This window comes from Mastomys coucha, unplaced genomic scaffold, assembly GCF_008632895.1.
Source record: "Mastomys coucha isolate ucsf_1 unplaced genomic scaffold, UCSF_Mcou_1 pScaffold20, whole genome shotgun sequence".
Lineage (NCBI taxonomy): Eukaryota > Metazoa > Chordata > Mammalia > Rodentia > Muridae > Mastomys > Mastomys coucha.
The window spans coordinates 81,335,435-81,355,472 of NW_022196903.1; the positions used below are offsets into that span (position 1 = coordinate 81,335,435).

A 20,038-nucleotide genomic window follows, 5' to 3' on the forward strand; every position below is an offset into this window, starting at 1 on the left:
AAAAAGGGATACATATACCAGAGATGTAAGGATGGTTTGCACATACAAATCACAAATCATGATACAACTCAACATGATAAAGGACAAAAACCATATGTAGATCATCTCAACAGATACAGCAAAAATATTTGAGAAAATTCAGCGTAGCTTCATGAGAAAAGCTCTTTTTTTTAAAAGATTTATTTTATTTATGTGAGTATAGTGTGGCTGTCTTCAGACACACCAGAAGAGGGCATCAGATCTCATTACAGATGGTTGTGAGCCACCATGTGGTTGTTGGGATTTGAACTCAGGACCTTTGGAAGAGCCGTCAGTGCTCTTACCCACTGAGCCATCTCTCCAGCCCCAGGAGAAAAGCTCTTAATGAATTAGGTACAGAAGAAACACATGATGCCAAAAGCCACTCATGAGAAACAGACGATAGTGTCACACCAACGGGGGCAAGCTGGAGCATTCGCTCTGAGGACTGAAAGCTGTCTCTCTTTTCCTCTCATTTGATATAGTACAGGAAGTCTTACCAAGGGCATTTAGGCCAGAGAAAGAAAGAAATGGCATCCAAATCAGGGAGAAAGAAGTTAAATTATCCACATAGATAATGTAGCTTTATCTATGTGTAATAGATAATACTAACTATTGCATTTTAAAAGATTTTACAACTCATAAGTGAACTCAGTGAAGTGCCAGTGTAGCTTACTCTTATTCCCACACTCCAGAGACTGAAGCAGACAAATCTCTGTGAGTTAGAAGCCAGCCTGATCTCCACAGAGAGTTCTAGGATAGCCAGGGCTATGTAGAGAGACTCTGTCTCAAGAAAAAATTAAAAAATATAGTTGCAGATTTTTTTTTAAGAAAATGAAAACATACAAAAAAGAGTAACATGGGGAAGCACGGAAGACCCTTGACCTGTCCTCTGACCTGACCCCTGACCTGGCACTGCTCAGCACCAACCAAGTATTCTAAAAAGGTGTTTGAAGGAGTTGGTGTGGTTCAAGTAAGGGCTTCTGTACTAGTCAGCATTCTCTAGAGGAACAAGACAAAAAGGAGGAATGACTAGATAGATAGATAGATAGATAGATAGATAGATAGATAGATAGATAGATAGACAGACAGACAGATAGATTGAAAATATGTAGTAAAGAGAAAAATTTATTAAATGAGATTACTTTGAAACAGTAGTAACAGTTGATTCATACCTAAGAATGCTATATAGTGAGACCTTGGAGACAATAGCCAAGCAATGGCTGGCCCAACTAGAGAACCATCTCACGGGCAAGCACCAATCCCTGACACTATTAATGATACTCTTTTAAGCTTGCAGACAGTCTAGCATGACTGTCCTCTGAGAGGCTCCACCAAGCAGCTGATTTAGACAAATACAGAGAATCACAGCCAACCAGAGGATGGAGCTTGGGGACCCTAATGGAAGAGTTGGAGGAAGGACTGAGGGCCCTGAAGGGGATAGGAACTCCACAGGAAGACCAACAGAGTCAACTAACCTGGACCCTTGGGCCTCTCAGAGACTGAACCACCAACCAAAGAACATAAACAGGCTGGACCTAGGCCTCACCGCACATATGTAACAGATGCCCAGCTTTGTCTTCATGTGGGTCCCCCAAACAACTAAAGTGAGGAGCTATCCCTAAGCTGTTGTTGCCTGTCTGTGGGATCTGTTCTAGCTGGGCTGCCCTATCTGGCCTCAGTGGGAGAGGGTGTGCCTAGCCTCACAGAGACTTGATGTGCCAAAATTGGGGGATACCCAGGAGGAGCATCCACATTCTCAGAGGAGAGTGAGAGGAAAGGGAGGTGGGGGGAGTGACTATGGGAGGGGGTAACTGAGGGGGGACAGCAATCAGGACATAAAGTGAATAAAAACAAACAAATAAAACCTGTCCTTAATGGAAATTTGATGACAATGATTCTAATATCAGTGGAGGAATCAGCAACAGCAACAAGAGGAGAAATTAACTCAGCATCCAGAACAAAGGCCAAACTAGCGATGTCTAAGGGCAATCACAGCACCTGAGTTTGGACTCCAGGACTCAAAGGAGGGCTCAGCTATAACCCCAGCAGTGGGTGGGGCGCCCCTCAGGCATCCTAACTGCCAGCCTAGCTCTGGTTTCAGTAAGACACCCTGTGTCAAAAGAAGAAGGCAGAAAGTGATACAGCGGGGCTGCATCCTTCTCAGGCCTCTGAGTGTGTGCACAGGCACTCACACCCACATACATGTGTGCATGTGCCAGACCACACACACACACACACACACACACACACACACACACACACACGCACACACACGCGCACACACACACACACACACACACACTTTAAAAACCTAATCTTTGAATTTCCATAGTCTGTTTAAACTCCACCCCTCTCTCTGCATGAAATAATAAGCTTTGGTGAACCAGGACCATGTCTTTGCCAGGGTTTGAAGCAGGTGGCTGCTAGGGCTCCTCTCACACGCTGCTGGCTTTGGTAGTCTAGACAGCAAACTGCAGCATTTAGTGCTAGTGATATTGTCTTGCTCTGAGTGCCTCCTGGTGGACCAGGCAGAAAGTAAATGCACTATGCTCATGGCTTTAACTGTAGCTGCAAACCCAACGTTCTCACCACCATCCCTCCAGCCCTGGCTGGACAAACCGATGTGGTGTTCCCACTGTTCACTTCAGATGTGAAAAATTCATCAACTTCAAGGCATTTCCCCCTCTGCACTCCTTCCAAACAGCAATAAGACAGCAATTCTTTATGTGTGCCCTTTATAGACATATCTTACATAAAGTAAAAAATATATATATATCAGTTGTTCAGCTAGGCAAGGAGATGCTCACCTAGAAGCTCAGCACTTTGAAGACAGAGGCAGGAGAATCAGAAATTCAAGGTCATCCTTGGCTATATAACAAGTGCAAGGCCAGTGTGAGTTATCTGAGACCTTGTCTCAGGAAATAAACCCAACAAACTGGGGCCGAGGAGATGGCTCAACAGTCTCTTGACTGTTGCTACATGCACGTGTTGCCAAGCACAGGACCAAGCACAGCCATTTATCCCAGTATTCAGGTTCTGTATGTTCCAGGCCCACCTGGTCTACATGGAGTTCCAGTGCCAGGGTTACACAGTGAAACCCTGCCTCGGATAGGAAAGAGACAGATAGAAGGGAAGAAGGGAGAAAGGAAGGGCAGAGGAGGGGAGGAAGGGAAGGGAAGAGCAGTGGAGAGGAGGAACAACAGAGCAGAGCACTTGTTACTCTTGGAGAGGACCTAGGTTCCAATGATGCACACCCACCATAACTCCACCTCCAGAGCACCTGACACCCCTCTGGCCTCACATGTGCACCTGCTGAATACACAGACACATAAACAAAATTTTTTTTCTTGGATTTTTCGAGACCAGGCTGGCCTCTAACTCAGAAATCCACCTGCCTCTGCCTCCCAAGTGCTGGGATTAAAGGCATGCGCCACCACTGCCCAGTGACAAATCTTTTTAAATGAACAAATAAGTAAATAAAAGAAAGAGTGGTTTCATCTACCGGAAGTACAGACTTTGAAGTGCCCATAATCTGCTAATACACTGATAGAACTGTTGGTTACTAATTTCAGAAATTCTCTTAGAAACAGCATCATTCAAAGAAGGGGATTTTTATCATTTCTTTCCCATGCTTATTCCCATGAACTATTTCTACATTTTAACAGCAGCAAGTAACATGAGATCTTCTCCTAACTTGTGGGGCTTTTTGGATTGTTTTTTTTTTTTTCAATCAAAGAAGTCTTGTAAGATACAAAGAGATTCTGTTGATATTAGCCAATTTCTCAAACTCTTCCCCCACTTTTATTTGAAAGCTTAAGTAATTCAAGATATTTGTTTTGTTTATGGCTGTGTGCTTCATACTTGGTGTTAAAAAGCTCTTTCAGCCAGGCTTGGTGGTCAACATGCCTTTAATCTCAGCATTTGGAAGGCAGAGGCAGGGACAGAGGCAGGCATATCTCTGTGAGTTTGAAGCTAGCCTAGTCTACAGAACAAGTTCCAGGACATTCAAGGCTACACAGAGAAACTCTATCTTTAAAAAAAAAAAAATTTTTTTTGAAAAGCCTTCTTGCTGGGCAGTGGTAGCACACACCTTTAATCTCAGCACTTGGGAGGCAGAGTGAGTTCCAGGACAGCCAAGGCTACACAGAGAAACCCTGTCTCGAAAAAAACAAACAAAAAAGCCTTCTTTGGCACTGGCATATATACGTACAAACATACATACATACATACATAAATAGATACACACACACATACATATATATACACACATATATATACTTATCTATTTATCTATCTATCTATATCCCAAATGCTGTCTCCCCTCCCAGTCTCCCTTTTACAGAGTCCTTCTTCCATCCATCCCCCTCCCCTTCTCCTCTGAGAGGGTTGGCCCCTCTCGGTATCCCCCCACCCTGGCACATCAAGTCTCTGTACATGTCCTCTCCCACTGTGGCCAGATAAAGCAGCGCTATGTGCCACGGGCCTCTGCCAAGGGTCCAGGTTAGTTGACTCTGTTGGTCTTCCTGTCTTTTTTTCTGAGATAAAGTCTTGCTGTGTAGCCCTGGCTGTCCTGGATCCTACCATGTGGATCATATTGGCCTCAAACGTTGAGGCAATTTCTCCTGCCTCTGTCTCCCAAGTACTGGAGCTCTCACCCTTTGGTGCAAGTATTTCTTTTCATAATAAAAGACTTGGAGAGTGCGTAACTGTTAGAGTGCATGAAAATGCTGGGATTATAAATTAAGGAAAGGAGAGTGGCTCTTGCATGCCTTTAACAAAAACACGTGTAAGTTCCAATCCCTTGTGTTTATGGATGAGTGATGAACTCATTAGTTATGTAAAGTATAGCCAGGCATAAGGGCCCACACCTTTAATTTTAGCAGAGGCAGAGATATCTCTGTGAGTGCCAGCCTAGACTACAAAACAAGTTCCAGGATAGCCAGGGCTGTTACATGGAGAAATCCTGTCTTGAAAAACAAAATAAGAGCTAGAGAGATGGCTCAGCAGTTAAAAGCACTGACTGCTCTTCCAGAGGTCCTATGTACCAACATACATGAAATAGATAAATACATCTTTAAAAAAGAAAAAAGAAAAGAAAAACAAAACGAAAGAGTATTTTCTTGAGCCTAAAATAATGCCATCTATCATCTTATATAGTTTGCTTATAAGCATTTAGTTACACTTAGTTGTATATATTGCTATAATAAAATTATTCTGCATTAAAAAGGCAACAGTCCACCGGGCAGTGGTGGCGCACGCCTTTAATCCCAGCACTTGGGAGGCAGAGGCAGGCAGATTTCTGAGTTTGAGACCAGCCTGGTCTACAGAGTGAGTTCCAGGACAGCCAAGGCTATACAGAGAAACCCTGTCTCGAAAAAAAAAAACAAAAAAACAAACAAACAAACAAAAAACAAAAACAAAAAGGCAACAGTCCATGTGCATGATGTGCTTGCTGAATATTCAAAATTTAAAAAGACCCTGGTGAAAGAAGTTAAGAGCATTGGCTGCTCTTCCAGAGGCCCTGGGTTCGACTCCCCACACCCACATGGTGGCTCACAGCCCTCTGTAACTTCAGTTCCATGGATCTGATGCGCTCTTCTGAACTATGTGGACACTGCAAGCATGGAGCACACAGACATACACGCAGGCAAAACACTCATATACAGAGAATAAAACAAATAAATCTGAAAATACATTTCAAAAATTAGAGAAGAATATATTCCTCTTTTTTTTTGTGACAAAATAAAAACTTAAAGCTGTGCCCAGTAGAGAAACAATGGCTTTTTGAAGTATGTTTCCTTTTTGTATGACAATTACTGTGTTTGTTTATTGTAAAGGTGAACATTTAGTGTTCAGTGCACAGATATTCTCCTGTGTCTGCCCTCCAAGTGCTGGGATTAAAGATGTGTGTCACCGCTGCCTAGCCTTCAGTGCAGTTTTCAATAAAAGAGATGACAAGCTGGCAGGTAATGCTGATTGCCACCAAACCTAACAACCTGTGCTCCAAGTCTAGAGTCCGCATAGAGGAAGGAGAGAACTGACTCCTGCTAGTAGTTCCCTGCCTTTCACAGCATGCATACATGCTACATGCTTGCACACACACATACACACACACATATACACATACATCACATACATACATACATATACACATACATATATATGTATATACATACATATACACAAACACACACACAAAAACATACACACATACATATACCCATATACATAGATGCACACATACATACACACATAAAATAAGTGTAAAAAGAAAATAAAGAGGAAAATCAGAGGACACAAAAACTAGAAAGAAAATCCATGTTCATAGATCCAAAGAATCCATGATGCTAAAGGGCCATACGGCCCAAAGTGACCTATATAGTGCTGATGCAAGTCTTATCTAAAATATCAATGACTTTCTCCATGGCAATAGAAAAAATATTAAAATTTCTACAAAAGAACTGGAGAGAGGCTAATTAGTTAAGAGTACTTTTTGCTCTTTCAGGGGACTTGTGCTCAGTTCCCAGAACCCACATGGGTTCACAATCATTATAACTCAAGTTCCAAATGATTCAGTGTCTCTTCTGACCTCTGCAGGTACCAGGCACACATGTGGTGCAGATACACATGCAGGCAAAACACTCCATAAACATGAAATAAATTTTTTTTTTCGAGACAGGGTTTCTCTGTATAGCCCTGGCTGTCCTGGAACTCACTCTGTAGATCAGGCTGGCCTTGAACTCAGAAATCCACCTGCCTCTGCCTTCCAAGTGCTGGGATTAAAGGCATGCGCCACCACTGCCCGGCAAATTTTTTTTAAAGTATATGTTTTTAATGTGCAGAACTACAAGAGAGCAAGAATAGCGAAAGTTATCCTGAAGAGGAAGGCATGAGAATAAAAATGAGAATTATCTCATTAAGTGGGACATAGTGTGGCACACACCTGCAATCCCAGCACTTGATAAGTAGAGGCAGAAGGACCAGGGGTTTGAGATCTTCCTCAACTACATAGGGAGTTTGAGGCCCATCTGATCTGGATAAAAATAGCTGCTGGAGTTCACAGAACTAGTAAAGGCTGGAGTTGTATTGGCAGAAAGCTGTTGTGGTCAGGTGTGGTTTCCTCCAGGCAGTCAGTGCCCAGTTTAGCAGGACTGCTGTGAGAAGAGCCCAAGACAACCACAAACGAAGGGCTGAGCCACTGGATTGACAGTCCTCCGCCCAAGGCTGTCAAGATTAATCCCAGAACTCCAGGGGCAGAAGCAGGCAGATTTCTAAATTCAAGGCCAGCCTGGTCTACAGAGTAAGATCCAGGCAGCCAGGGCTACACAGAGAAACCCTGTCTCCAAGGGAGGGTGGGGAGTAAGGACCTGTATAACAGCTCTAGGCAGTTTTTATTATTTGTACATAGCATTAAAAGAATATTTACGCCAGGCGGTGGTGGCGCAAGCCTTTAATCCCAGCACTTGGGAAGCAGAGGCAGGCAGATTTCTGAGTTCGAGGCCAGCCTGGTCTACAGAGTGAGTTCCAGGACAGCCAGAGAAACCTTGTCTTAAAAAAAAGGAATATTTAGTATGGCAGCTTGTGATGGCTAAACCACTGTTCTAACGTTGAACAGTCCTTGTTTGTAATCCTATCTGTGCTCAGCCACAGTTCCAGAGCCCCAGGGAGGGGGACATCTCCAATCCTCTCAGCACCACAAAGGCCCTGTGCAAACCAGATAAGAGGATTCCTTGAGGAAGCCACACCCACACAGCAGTGCTGAGCCTCCGTGACAGATGCTGTGGATGTGGCTTCAGTCACAGTGGAAACCAGAGCGTCCAGGAGAGAAGGGGCTCTGGATGACCTATTTTGACAAGGAAAAAAAAAATACTTATCTATGGCTGTCCATATGGCTCTGGGACCCCAAACCCGGGCCCTTGTACATGTTACTCGAGAGTTCTGTGTTGAGTTTACCCTTAACACCAGTCCCCAAAAGCATTCTTACTTCATGTTGGGGTTAGAGAAATTTTAATTTTCTTCTTCCTATTGTTTTGAACATTTTCCTGTAAGAAAAATAAACTATTTGTGGAGTGTTTTGCTGTGTTTGCTGTTGCAACTGTTATCTGCTAAAAATAAGGAAGTTTTAGGAACCTGAACAGACCTGGCCAGAGCACAGCCTGGGGGCTGTGGGATCCCCACTCACCCTGAGGAAAAACTCAACTACCCTGAAAATGGGCAGGTCAGTGAAGATTCCTGATGCCCAAGGCTCTACCATAAAGAGGGGAAAAGCTCACAGAGAATGAGGCCAAGCAGGGACAAAGTCCTCACAAGAGCATGAAAGTAGGTTCCAGGCAGGTATGACCTCAGGGGCCAGAGCTGGCCTAGCCAGCCCTGGGGAACCAGAGCTCACCCAGCCAGAGTTCTGTCTATAGGCAGCCCTTATTCTGAAAGCAGAAGGGGACAGATGCTGCAAAGAGAGCACCGGGCTTTGATAGCCCCCGAGGGAGACCCAGTCACCTGCCTGGTCCACAGGCTGTCTACAGGGAAGGACAGCAGCTGGTCTGCAGAGGTGGAAGAGGCCTGTGTAAGATAAGAGGAGGCCCTGTCAGCCTCTGCCCTGACTCTGACCAGAGTGACTTCGGCTCCATGAAGAGTGCATAGGATCCAGCAGCAGACCATGTTGGTGGCCTCTATCCTGCTGACACGATGTCGGCCTCTGTCCCTGTGCCTTAGATGGTGGCACTGCTGCTCCCTGTCTCAGTTTCCCTCTCCACCTCTACACCTGTCTGAATCTCTCCAGACCAAGGGGCCAGGGTCCTTTTACTGTGTTTGTTGATCTTGGCCAACACCAGCCATGACCACAGGGTTGGTCAGGGCTCTCTCCTCTCCCCAGTGGTCCATCTTTCCTCTCATAGTCCCAGAAGTCTCAGCTCCAGCAGATGTTACTCTAGCCTGGGCTTCACCAGTGCCCTCGCTCCCCACCCCTTCTGTGCCCATGAACTCTGTCATCTGCTAAGAATCCATTGACGTGGTTAATATTCACAACTGTGGGGTTTTTATGATTTGTTATAAAAATGCAAATTTGAGTTTTAATTGCATAATGATTCTATTTCACCATTAGGTCTGATTTTGATTAATATCTTGTAATACCAAAACCATTAATTAAACTGAAGCTGGAGTGGAAACAGACATCACACTCAAATGGAAGAGGCTGTAAAAGTAAACGTGAGATAAATATCGGTCTTCGGTTGCAGTTGGGCCCATGTCTCCAAGAGGCTCAGCCCTGCAAACCAACAACTCCGTGAGAAACAGGGAAGAGAAGGGCCCAACAGGCGCAAAAGACACCATGGAGAGAAAGGAGCCTCCCTCACCATCTTTAGAGAAAGGGAGCACTATAAATAGACATCCACACCCATACCTCAGGGAGGTAAGTGCCTGATCGCCCACATCTACAAAGAACAACTTACAGCCAGCCATCACTCTTCTCCTCCTCCAGGAAGCCCTCCCCACCTACTAGCAGCAGGCCATGGGCACCTTGATTGGCCCACAGACCCATCACACAAGACCACAGGCTGCTTGTGGTACAGTGGTACCCCTCCTTTAAGGTGCGGTTGGTCTACAGTTCTATGTCCAAGGCCCTAGGACCTTGGGTGCCTCCTGGCCCTGACAAGCCCTCGAGGCTGTACTTAGGGGATAAGCCATGCTATTTTCACCATTTCCTTCCTCCTATCAGGCAGCAGCAGCCACACTGCCAGCTCCCACAGCTCATACACACACACCACCATGGCAGCCTTGACCAGGATGGCACCAGCCCACAAAAGATGTGTCCCAGCCAAGACCTCACAGGTAAGCAGTCTCCTTATTTTCAGCATGACATCCTGCCTGGTGTTCATTCCAGCTGAACGGGCAGAAAGAGGGGGGAACACTTCTGTCTCTCCCTGGACTCTCTCAGCCAAAAGACAGAAAGTAGGGGATCATTCACTCTAAGTTGTCAACCGGCAACTTGGCTGAATCAAGATTCACGAGTCATTCAGTGAACACCCCCAGAAGCGAGCTATGAGGTGGGCCCTGGTGGGAGAGCAAATGGAGGAAATGGCCCCTAGTCCTAAGCCAGGAGAAAGGGCTGCAAACCAGGCAGACCCAGGTGGTCATGAGACACTTTCCTGACTCTGGACTTTGCCATGGACTTTTGGGTGACCCTGGGCAAGTGTTTTCCCTCTCTGAGCCTCTCTTTCCCAGTTCTGGGCATTAGCCTAGAGGAGTGTCTTTCAAGAGAGGTCTATGAGTTCCACTCTGAGCTGCCACCCTGTGAGCCCTGCAGGTTTTTTTGAATCAGGCATCATGGGAGAGAGGCCACGATGTTGAACGCATTCCCTAGCCTGACTCCTGACTCAGGCAAAGGACTGGGTACAATCCAGAAAGACCTTTCCTGTTCTCTGTGGCCAGGGACTAAGACTGGAGTCCCTTACCAGTCACCTGCTCCCCTATCTGAACAGAGCCTTAGATCTCTGCCAGAGACCAGGAAGATCCTGTTCCTCTCTACCACACTTCCTGGGCTGTACCCAACACTCTGCAGAGGCCTGGAGATAAGGTATATACCCTGTCCAGCATAGGTATCCTGGTACGGGCTAACAAACATTAATCTCATTGCTCTGCCCACAGCCTGCCTGCTGGATGACTACCTGGGGGCTCCTGTTTCTGCTCTGGCCTGTGACCACAGATACTCAGCCTTGCCCCAGGCCCTGTACCTGCCAGTCTTTGGAAACCATGGGGTTAAAGGTGAACTGTGAGGGGCAAGGCCTCACAGCCCTGCCCTTGCTGCCAGCTCACACTCGCCAGCTCCTGCTGGCCAACAATAGCCTACGTTCAGTGCCACCTGGTGCCTTCGACCACATGCCTCAGCTGTGGGACCTGGATGTGACACACAACCCCTGGCACTGTGACTGCAGCCTCACCTACCTACGCCTCTGGCTGGAGGACCACATGCCGGAGGCCCTGCTACACGTGTACTGTGCCAGCCCTGACTTGGCCACCAGGCGCCCACTGGGCCAGCTGACAGGCTATGAGCTGGGTAGCTGCGGCTGGAAGCTGCCACCATCCTGGGCCTATTCAGGGGTGTGGTGGGATGTGTCTCTAGTGGCTGTGGCTGTGCTGAGCCTGATTCTGTTGGCTGGTCTATTGAACACATTTACAGAGTCCCGGAACTAAGCCTAGCCCAATAACCAGAGAGAGTCCAGACCTAAGCCAGGTCCCCAGAAGCATGAGCCCCAGTCAGCCCATGCCATCAAAAGCCAGGGGGAGGGACGGGCTAAGGCCACTCAGTGGGCAAAGACACTTGCTGCCCAGTCTAAAGACCTGGGTTCACTCCCCAGGAGACAACCGAATCTCACCTCCACAGCCTTGCCATGCATGCACAACAAATAAATGTAATTTTAAAAGACAACAATAGACCCTCTGCGCAGCCTTTTCTGTATGAGCTCAAATTTGTCATTTTCTTAAGTGTGGCTTCTTCTAGAAACCTGGGTTCATTTTGTTTTAACTTGGCACCGAGGCTATTCTCCCCTGGAGGTTTCCCACCCCGTCATACCAAATCCATAATCTCTGGGCATCCTGAGCCAGGTCCTGGGACCACTCTCATGGCCTCTGCCAGCAGCCTCCTCCCACAGGCCTTCAGCTTCCATCCACGCTCCCCAGAACTTCACTGGGCAGAGCAGTGAGTGGGGCAGAGTGAACTGAAGATCCAGGGGTGAGGGACATCCTCATGGCTCTTTACCCAGTTGGTCTCTGAACTTCTTTCCAACATGGGAGGTGTGTGTGTGTGTGGGGGGTGCTTCCTGCTTCTCCCCTGACTTCTTTCCTCTTCTTCCTCTCTACCTGTTTCTTTGTGCCAAAGAGAAAACATTTCTTCCCAAATGCTGGCGGCAGCAGCCTCCAAAGTCTTGATCCCACCCTCCCCAAAGCAGTAGTCATCAGATTTGTATCCTAGATATCCTCTCTCTCTCTCTCTCTTTCTCTCTCTCTCTCTCTCTCTCTCTCTCTTTCTCTCTCTCTCTCTCTCTCCGTTCCATAGTTACCTATGAGCTAAGAACCATGCCATCCAGGGTGGGCATGTGAATCAGGTTCCACCAGGAAGACCATGAGGGCCAAGTGTACAATAGGACCCTGGCTCACAAGACTCCGTAAAGAGCTTGAGCCACAAGCTCAGGGAGGAGACAATGAGGAGTGGTGGGGACTGTGGCAACTAGGGAACCTGGGCTTCACTCAAAGGGGCTCAGGGCAATGCCACTGAGTAGAAATTGTCCCCTAACCCTGAGCTCCAGAGGTCCTGACCATGTTTGTGTTCTTTAAGTGTTGGCAATCAAATCAGACTTTAAAAAGAGCAGGATGTGGGGGCTATCTCTGTAATCCCAGCACTATGGAGACCAAAGCAAGACGATCACTGTAAAGTCAAGCCTGGGCTACATAGTGAGTTCCAGCCTAGCCCCGGAGCACAGTGTGAGACCTTGCCTGTGTTAGCAACCAGCCATTACATGAGCACATGTAACAACAATAAACTCTGGCTTCTACTCCTGGGACTCAGGCCTCTATGAAACCCCTCACGCGTTCTCAGGTGTCTTGTCAGCAAGGAGTCTTCCCTAGCATAGAAAGGGATACGGACTCCAAGCCACTGAAAGCCAGACCACCGTGACCCTTTCAGTAGCCAGAAGTTCCTCGAGAGCTCCTGAAGCCTGTCACCCACTTTTAATCCCAGCATGAGGGCAGCTGAGAATCGAACCTGGGTTCTCTGGAAGAGCCTGAGGTGGCTACTGCTCCCTTCTTGATCAGGAAAACAGAGGCAGGGTGTGTGTTCCAATAGCCATTCAGGAGGCTGAGGCAGGTGATTCCCTGTGAGTACTGGGCAGCTGGGGCTACATAGTGAGACTCTGTCTCAATGAAAGTCTTCTGAACACACACAGATCCTAGGAAGTTTCAGTCACTGGCCCCATCATCGTGGAGACAAGCCTCCTGCCCCTAAATTCTACTCCTACCCCTCCTGGCACTCTGGTGTGCACATAGAGGCCTTCACCCTACTAGCCAAGCTGTCTCTATCCAGTGAGAGCCTGCCAGCTGCCCTTAGCCTTGTAAGGTAGAAGTCTGGGTTTGATTGCCCTAAGGGTTCCACAGACAAGACTAGAATTTCACCACAGACCAGGTGCTACAGTTTGGATCTTGAAAGTCTACCAAAGGCTGGTGAATCGGAGGCTTGGGCCCCAGAGAGGCCCAAGAGAGGGTTGGAACATTCAGGAAGAGGAGTCTGATGAGAGGAATGTAAGCACTGAGGGTATGCCTGTGGAGGAGGTATTAGAACACACACCCTCTCTCTGCTTTCCCAACCTAGAAGGGAGCAGTACCCACCTCAGGTTCTTCCAGAGGACCCAGGTTCAATTCCCAGCTGCCCTGTGTCAGCTCACAACCATCTATAGCTCTAGTTGAAGGGGATCTGACACCTTCTGGCTTCTGAAGGCACTAGGTGCACATATGTATGCACAGACATACATGTAGCCCAAATACCCATACACATAAAATACTTTTTAACATTTTAAAAATTTTTTTTTAGATTTATTGATTTCATTTATATGAGTACACTGTAGGTATCTTCAGACACACGAGAAGAGGGCATTTGATCCCATTACGGATGGTTGTGAGTTACCACGTGGTTGCTGGGAATTGAACTCAGGACCTCAGTAAGAGCAGTCAGTGCTCTTAACCACTGAGCCATCTCTCCAGCCCTTAAAAATAATTTTAAAATAAAAACAGCAGGGGTTGAGAATGCAAATCAGTAGTAGAAAGGCTTGCCTAGTGAAGCAGTGTGATAGAAAATGACCCCCATAGTCTTATAGGGAGTGACACTAGTAGGAGGTATGGCCTTGTTGGAGGAAATGTGTCACTAGGTTTTGGGGTTTTAGAAGTTCAAGCCAGGGACTTTAGAGATGGCTCAGTGGTTAAGCCACTGACGCCCTCTTCTGGTGTGTTTGAAGACAGCTACAGTGTACTTACATATAATAAATAAATAAATCTTTAAAAAAGAGATTTTAAAAAAAAGAGAGAGGTTCAAGCCAGGCCTAGTGGCTCGCCGTCTCTTGCTGCTGCCTGCCCACCCTGATGTTAGAATTCTCAGCTCCTTCTCCAGCACCATGTCTGCCTACGTGCCCCCATGCTTCCCACCGTGACAAGAATGGATTAAACTTCTAAAATTGTAAGTCAGCCCCAATTAAATGTTGTCCTTTATAAGAGTTGCTGTGGCCATGGTTTTCTCTCCACAGCATAGAAATCCTAAGACATCTAGGCACTGGGTTCGAACCCTAGCACTACAAAAAAAATTGTTTAAAAAATAAAGTATCTCTATAAGTTCCTGCTATAAAGTTAATTTTGTCTCTCCAATTTGTTTTCATGACAGCATTAAGAGTCATCTCTGAGATGAGATCTCCCCAGCTCCTCTTTTACCACAGAGCATCATCAACCACATCAGGACTCCGCATGGGGCCCTAGCCAGATGCCAGAATTGCAAACCTCTATCGTTTGAACAATCCGACTTGTAGAATGGAGATGCATACACGGTGACGCTCCTCTAGCCAAAGACAAGCATGGTTAATACTTTTCTAAGCCTTTTCTTTTCCAGTTCTACAAAGAATACATTTCCTCCAAAAATAAATGAGAACCAAGTGGCAGGAGAGTTCCTGGGCATAGTGCTGCGGGGTTTCCTCTGAGAGGAGTCACGGGCACAGTGCTGCGGGGTTTCCTCTGAGAAGAATCACGGGCACAGTGCTGCCGCGTTTCTTCTGGTATTCTTTCTGAACTGTGTTGCTGAGACCATAACCATCTTTATTCCTATTTTCTTTCTAAAAGGGAATACCTCTATCAGCTTTCTGACTTATGTGCACTTATTATCATAATCAATAGGTCAGAAAATAGAGAAAATACTACCCTACCCCATACCCCAAACACGATTTATTACTAATCCAGGCTGAATCCCCTGCCAAGCTCTCTCCCCAAAATGCATGTAATTATAATTTATAACATTTCAGTCTTTTCCTTGATGGTATCAGTGGAAACATGTCTTTAAGGTTCACATGTATTTGGCTATTCTTTTTGTTCTTTGAGACTAGGTCTCCAGTTGCCAAGGCTGCCCTCAAACTTACTATGTACCTCATGCTGGCTTTGACATTTTCATCTTCCTGGCTCTTTCAGTGGTGGAGTTAGAGTGCCATCACAGTCTGCTCAGTTACTATGTTTTATAACATAATGTATAATTCTATAATATTTTACAGTTGTTTCAGTTTTATCCTGTTTTAAAGATCTGTTTATTTATTTTATGTATGAGGGCTCTATCTGCACATACATCTGCACACCAGAAAAGGACATCAGATCTCATTACAGATGGTTGTGAGCCACCATGTGGTTGCTGGGAATTGAACTCAGAACCTCTGGAAGAGCAGCCAGTGCTCTTCCCATCTGAGCCATCCCTCCAGCCCCCCAGTTTTATTCTTTTTTTCTTAATTTAAGTTTTATTGCATTATGATGAGAAAAGATACATAATTTCAGTTTATCTGAATTTGTTAACATTTAAAAACATATTTTAAGTAAATAGAATTACATCACATTCTTCTTTCCCTTTTGTACCCAACTCCTCCCAGAGAACCCCCCTTCAATACCTTTCTTTTTTTAATCATATTCTTTAAAATTTATAAAATATTATAACAATAAAAATGAGTATTATAAAAGCTGTCTGACATAAAACAACAATCAATTGAACAGTCTTATGCACATGCTTGCCTACAGCAATACTGAAAATGCATACATTTGTCTCAATATAAATTCTAAATAACTCCAAGTATATTAACTATGATATTTTAAAATAATATGTCACTATTAGTTTTTAATGAACATAAATAAAGTCTGTTTGTTTGTTCTGTTTCTAGTAGAACTTAAAATATTGGCTCTTACTGTGGTACAAACACAAAATAAGAACAAGTTTTGGACACTGGAGTTCATTGTAATAAGGAATGCTTCATTGCACCATGCCTCCCACTTGGTTTTATACATTCATCTATTAAGGATGAGCATTCAGGTCTGAGTAAAAGATTCAGCCATGTGCTTCCATGCATGACACATTCCAGTGTTTGGATGAAATACTTCATGAAGGTCATTTCTACAGCACGCCTCTCCCGGGACACTCATATAATTTCTAAGCCCCTCCTCTTACCTAAGAGAAAACATTGAGATTGAAACATCCATACAATAAATAACATATAAATGCAAAAAATAAAATTCTGACTGACTGGAGAACCTGGGGTGAATGAATTGGTGTTCTCAGAGACGTTTCCTTTTGCAATGAACAGCAGTCAATGCAGAGACTCATAGCAGGTCCAAATGCTGAAAATAAGTTGTCTGTAAATAACTGAGATAGATGTCAGCACCAATCCTTCCAGTACTCAGGAACATTGCAAAAGAAGGGGTGGGGAGGAAGTAAGAGCCGGAAGATCAGGAGGTATCAAGGGCCGTGTAGGAGGAATGACAAATGGCTTTAGTACTCAAGGAATGCGACCCACTAGTTACTGTAGCCATATGGGTGAGCCTTGGTGTGGCACAGCCTGGAGGATGATATGTCCTGAGGACTTCATGCTGTTATGAAGTTCTCTGCTTGCTACCTTCACATCCCTCTTAATCTAAGAATTGTATGAAAACTCTAAGGGGCTCCCCATCTCTCACTGGGCAGTATATTTGACACTCGCAATAATAATGCTGGATCTCTTCCAGGCATTGCTGGCTGGAGCAGATTAACGATTCTATTACCACCTAGAGAAGAACTTAGAGATGGAGATTGTCAGCAATGACCACCACCCTTAGAAAACATTTGGAAAAAATAAAATTGTCAGTGAAACTAGGTTGAGGTGTTTTTATTACTGGCTCTGAGGTAGAAAATCTTAGGAAACAATTTGAAGTTTATAAAGGCACAGTCTTTTTTTTAAAGACTTATTTTATTTATTCATTTATTTTATGTATATGAGTACACTGTAGCTGTACTGATGGTTGTGAGCCATCATGTGGTTGCTGGGAATGAAGTTTCCTGGTTCTGGTAACCCCACATGCTTGGGTCAGCCCTGCTTGCTCCAGTCACTCAGGTCTAAAGATTGATTTATTATTATATGTAAGTACACTGTGGCTGTCTTCAGACGCACCAGAAGAGGGCATCAGATCTCATTATGGATGATTGTGAGCCATCATGTGGTTGCTGGGATTTGAACTCAGCACCTTCGGAAGAGCAGTCAGTGCTCCTACCCGCTGAGCCATCTCTCCAGCCCCCTAAAGGCACAGTCTAAATAGTTAAGCTAGGGACCCTTTATGGTCAGGGAACAAGAATAATAGAGCACCGTGCTGTGGCTCTCACTAAGGTTAAACTGGTGATAATTGATTTTTTTTAAAGATTTATTTTAATTATTTTATGTGTATGAGTACACTGTAGCTGTATAGATGGCCGTGAGCTATCGTGTGTGTGGCTGCCGGGAATTGAACTTAGGACCTCTGCCGGCCCCACTCGCTCCGGTGTAATTCACTGTAGCTGTCTTCAGATGCACCAGAAGAGGGCGTCAGATCTCATTACAGGTGGTTGTGAGCCACCATGTGATTGTTGGGATCTGAACTCAAGACCTTCAGAAGAGCAGTCAGTGTTCTTACCGACTGAGCCATCTCACCAGCCCTGATAATTGATTTTTATATACCAATTTTTGCCCTCAGCCTCCTGATATGATTTATTAAGAATTGGTGATGTAGATTGGAGATGAGTGTTCTGAGGATTTAAGGTAGATATGACCAATTTTTATATAAAAGTTGAGATTTGTAATTCTTTTAAGATTCTTACAAGATTGCTTTTAAAGATAAATACCAAAATAATTACTTCTTTCTTTGACTGTGAAAACTACCTTGCTTGCTTACACTTTGTTAATCTATAACAAGTTGCTTACTTATGAATGTGGGATTTGGGGAATAATTTGTTTTCTTTACCTGTATGATGTAATGTTATTTCTTGTAAAAGTATTGGGGAACATATTGGCTTTTTTTTATAACCATTTACTAGAAGAAAACTAAAACTTAATCACATTGTAACTGTATACTGTTTAAAAGATTGGGGGGTACATAAGCTATGGAAGAAAGAACAAAGTCTGAGGGTTGTAGCATCCATCAATGTGTGTGTATGTTTAAGGTTTGTGTAAATGGGGCTGGAACACTGTTCCTTTTACCCATCAATTGTGTATGTGTATGTATATATGTAAAGCTTGTCTGGGTGTGTGTTGGAGCTGGTGCGCAGCAGAGCAGCCTCTAATACAGCTTGAATAAGGACTGGACCATTGAGAGGAATGGAGAGAGAATAGTGAGTGTTGGAGCTAGGGTCCTGCAGAATCAGCAGCATTCCACACAGCAATGACAGGTGCAGAAATAGAAAATCTACCAATTGTGTATATTTGTGTATATATGTGTGAAATGTTTGGAGCCTGCTTATTGGAGCTTTGCTCTAACCATTTTATGTGTGAACGTGTATATGTCTGTCTATCTGTATGTATGTATGCATGTATGTATGTATGCATGTATGTATGTATGCATGTATGTATGTATGCATATATGTATGTATGCATGTATGTATGTATGCATATGTGTATGTATGCATGTATGTATGTATGCATGTATATATGTATGTATGTATATGAGTGTGGATGTATGTATGTGTGTGTATATGTATGTGTGCATATGTATGTTTATGTATATGAAGTTATTGGACTCTTATTTTATCCACTTAGTGTGTGTGTGTGTGTGTGTGTGTGTGTGTGTGTGTGTGTGTGTGATTTTTTTTTTTCTTTTTCCTTGGCCCCAAGGAGTTAATAGTTTTTCCACTGGCCACAGGGAGTGCCAGCTCCAGTTGCCTTAGAAAAAAGTCTTTACCTTTTTTAATTGCTGGCTGCCATTGGCAGCAGCCCCTGTAGGTATCTGGGTCCACCCCCATGAGCAGCTCTCAACACTGACCTTTCATTGGCTGTCTGCCTCAGTTTACCTACCACATGGATGCCAACGCCAGTCATTGGCAAGGAAGGATTCTATGAAAAGCTGTCCCTGGATATGACATAGTCTTCATGCCCATGCGCTCTCAGCATTTAGAGTCATCTCCACATGATCAAGGCAGTCAGTAATTCTATCAAAGATAAGTGATGAGCTCATAAGCTCAGGAGCCACCTGCAGTTGATGAGGGAGCAGAATCACTTTTTTCTAGTGTGGTTGCTGGCTGCTGTTGCTCTTGTAGGCAGCACTGTGTGGGCTCAGAGAATTATTACAGACACACACACACATAAAACCAAAGACGGGAGGGGCACATGTTGGTGGGCTCTCTAGGGAAGGAAAGTTTGGGGAAGATATGATCAAAATATAATATACATATGAATGCATCAAGGGGGAAAAAACTAATCTTTTAAAAATCTGAGGAGCTAAGGGTAGTGGCACACGCCTTTGGTCACAGCACTCAAGAGGCAGAGGCGGGAGGATCTCTGTAAGTTTAAGGCCAACCCAGTCTACATAGGGAGTTCCAGGAAAGCCAAGGCTATGTCTCAAAACAAACAAAAAATCTGAGGGACTAGACAGTTGGCTTAGTGGTTAAGAGTACTTACTAGTGGGACTAGGAGGCAGGGAAGACTCTCCCTGGGAAAGGGAAATAGAATAAACAGTTACAGACAGATGGGAGGGGCTGGGGTGGAGCAGTGGTAGGATCAAGTGGAGAGGGGGTAAAGAGCGTGAGGGAGGGGAGGTGGGAGGGACAGCTAAAACTAATAGCCATCTGAGGGGTAAATTGGAACCACCAAATATTGGGGGAGACAAAGCCCCCACCAGGCATCTCTGGCCATCGAAGGAAACCTCCAGAGCTAGGAATGGGTTACATCTAATGGAGTTGTTGACAAAGGAACATCAAGGAAAGTTCCAAACAACCCACGCTATTGTCAAGGCTACTGGTCACTCT

At 44.9% G+C, this 20,038-nt stretch overlaps 1 protein-coding gene across 1 annotated transcript; it reads left to right on the top strand.

The window, feature by feature from the left end:
- Positions 1 to 9,663: 9,663 nt before the first annotated feature.
- Gp9 (glycoprotein IX platelet) lies at positions 9,664 to 11,443 on the top strand. The gene is made up of 2 exons (XM_031380910.1): positions 9,664 to 9,846; positions 10,663 to 11,443. Exons 1-2 carry the CDS (start codon positions 9,784 to 9,786, stop codon positions 11,206 to 11,208), a joined length of 609 nt encoding a protein of 202 aa, XP_031236770.1. The 5' UTR covers positions 9,664 to 9,783; the 3' UTR covers positions 11,209 to 11,443.
- Positions 11,444 to 20,038: the final 8,595 nt, after the last annotated feature.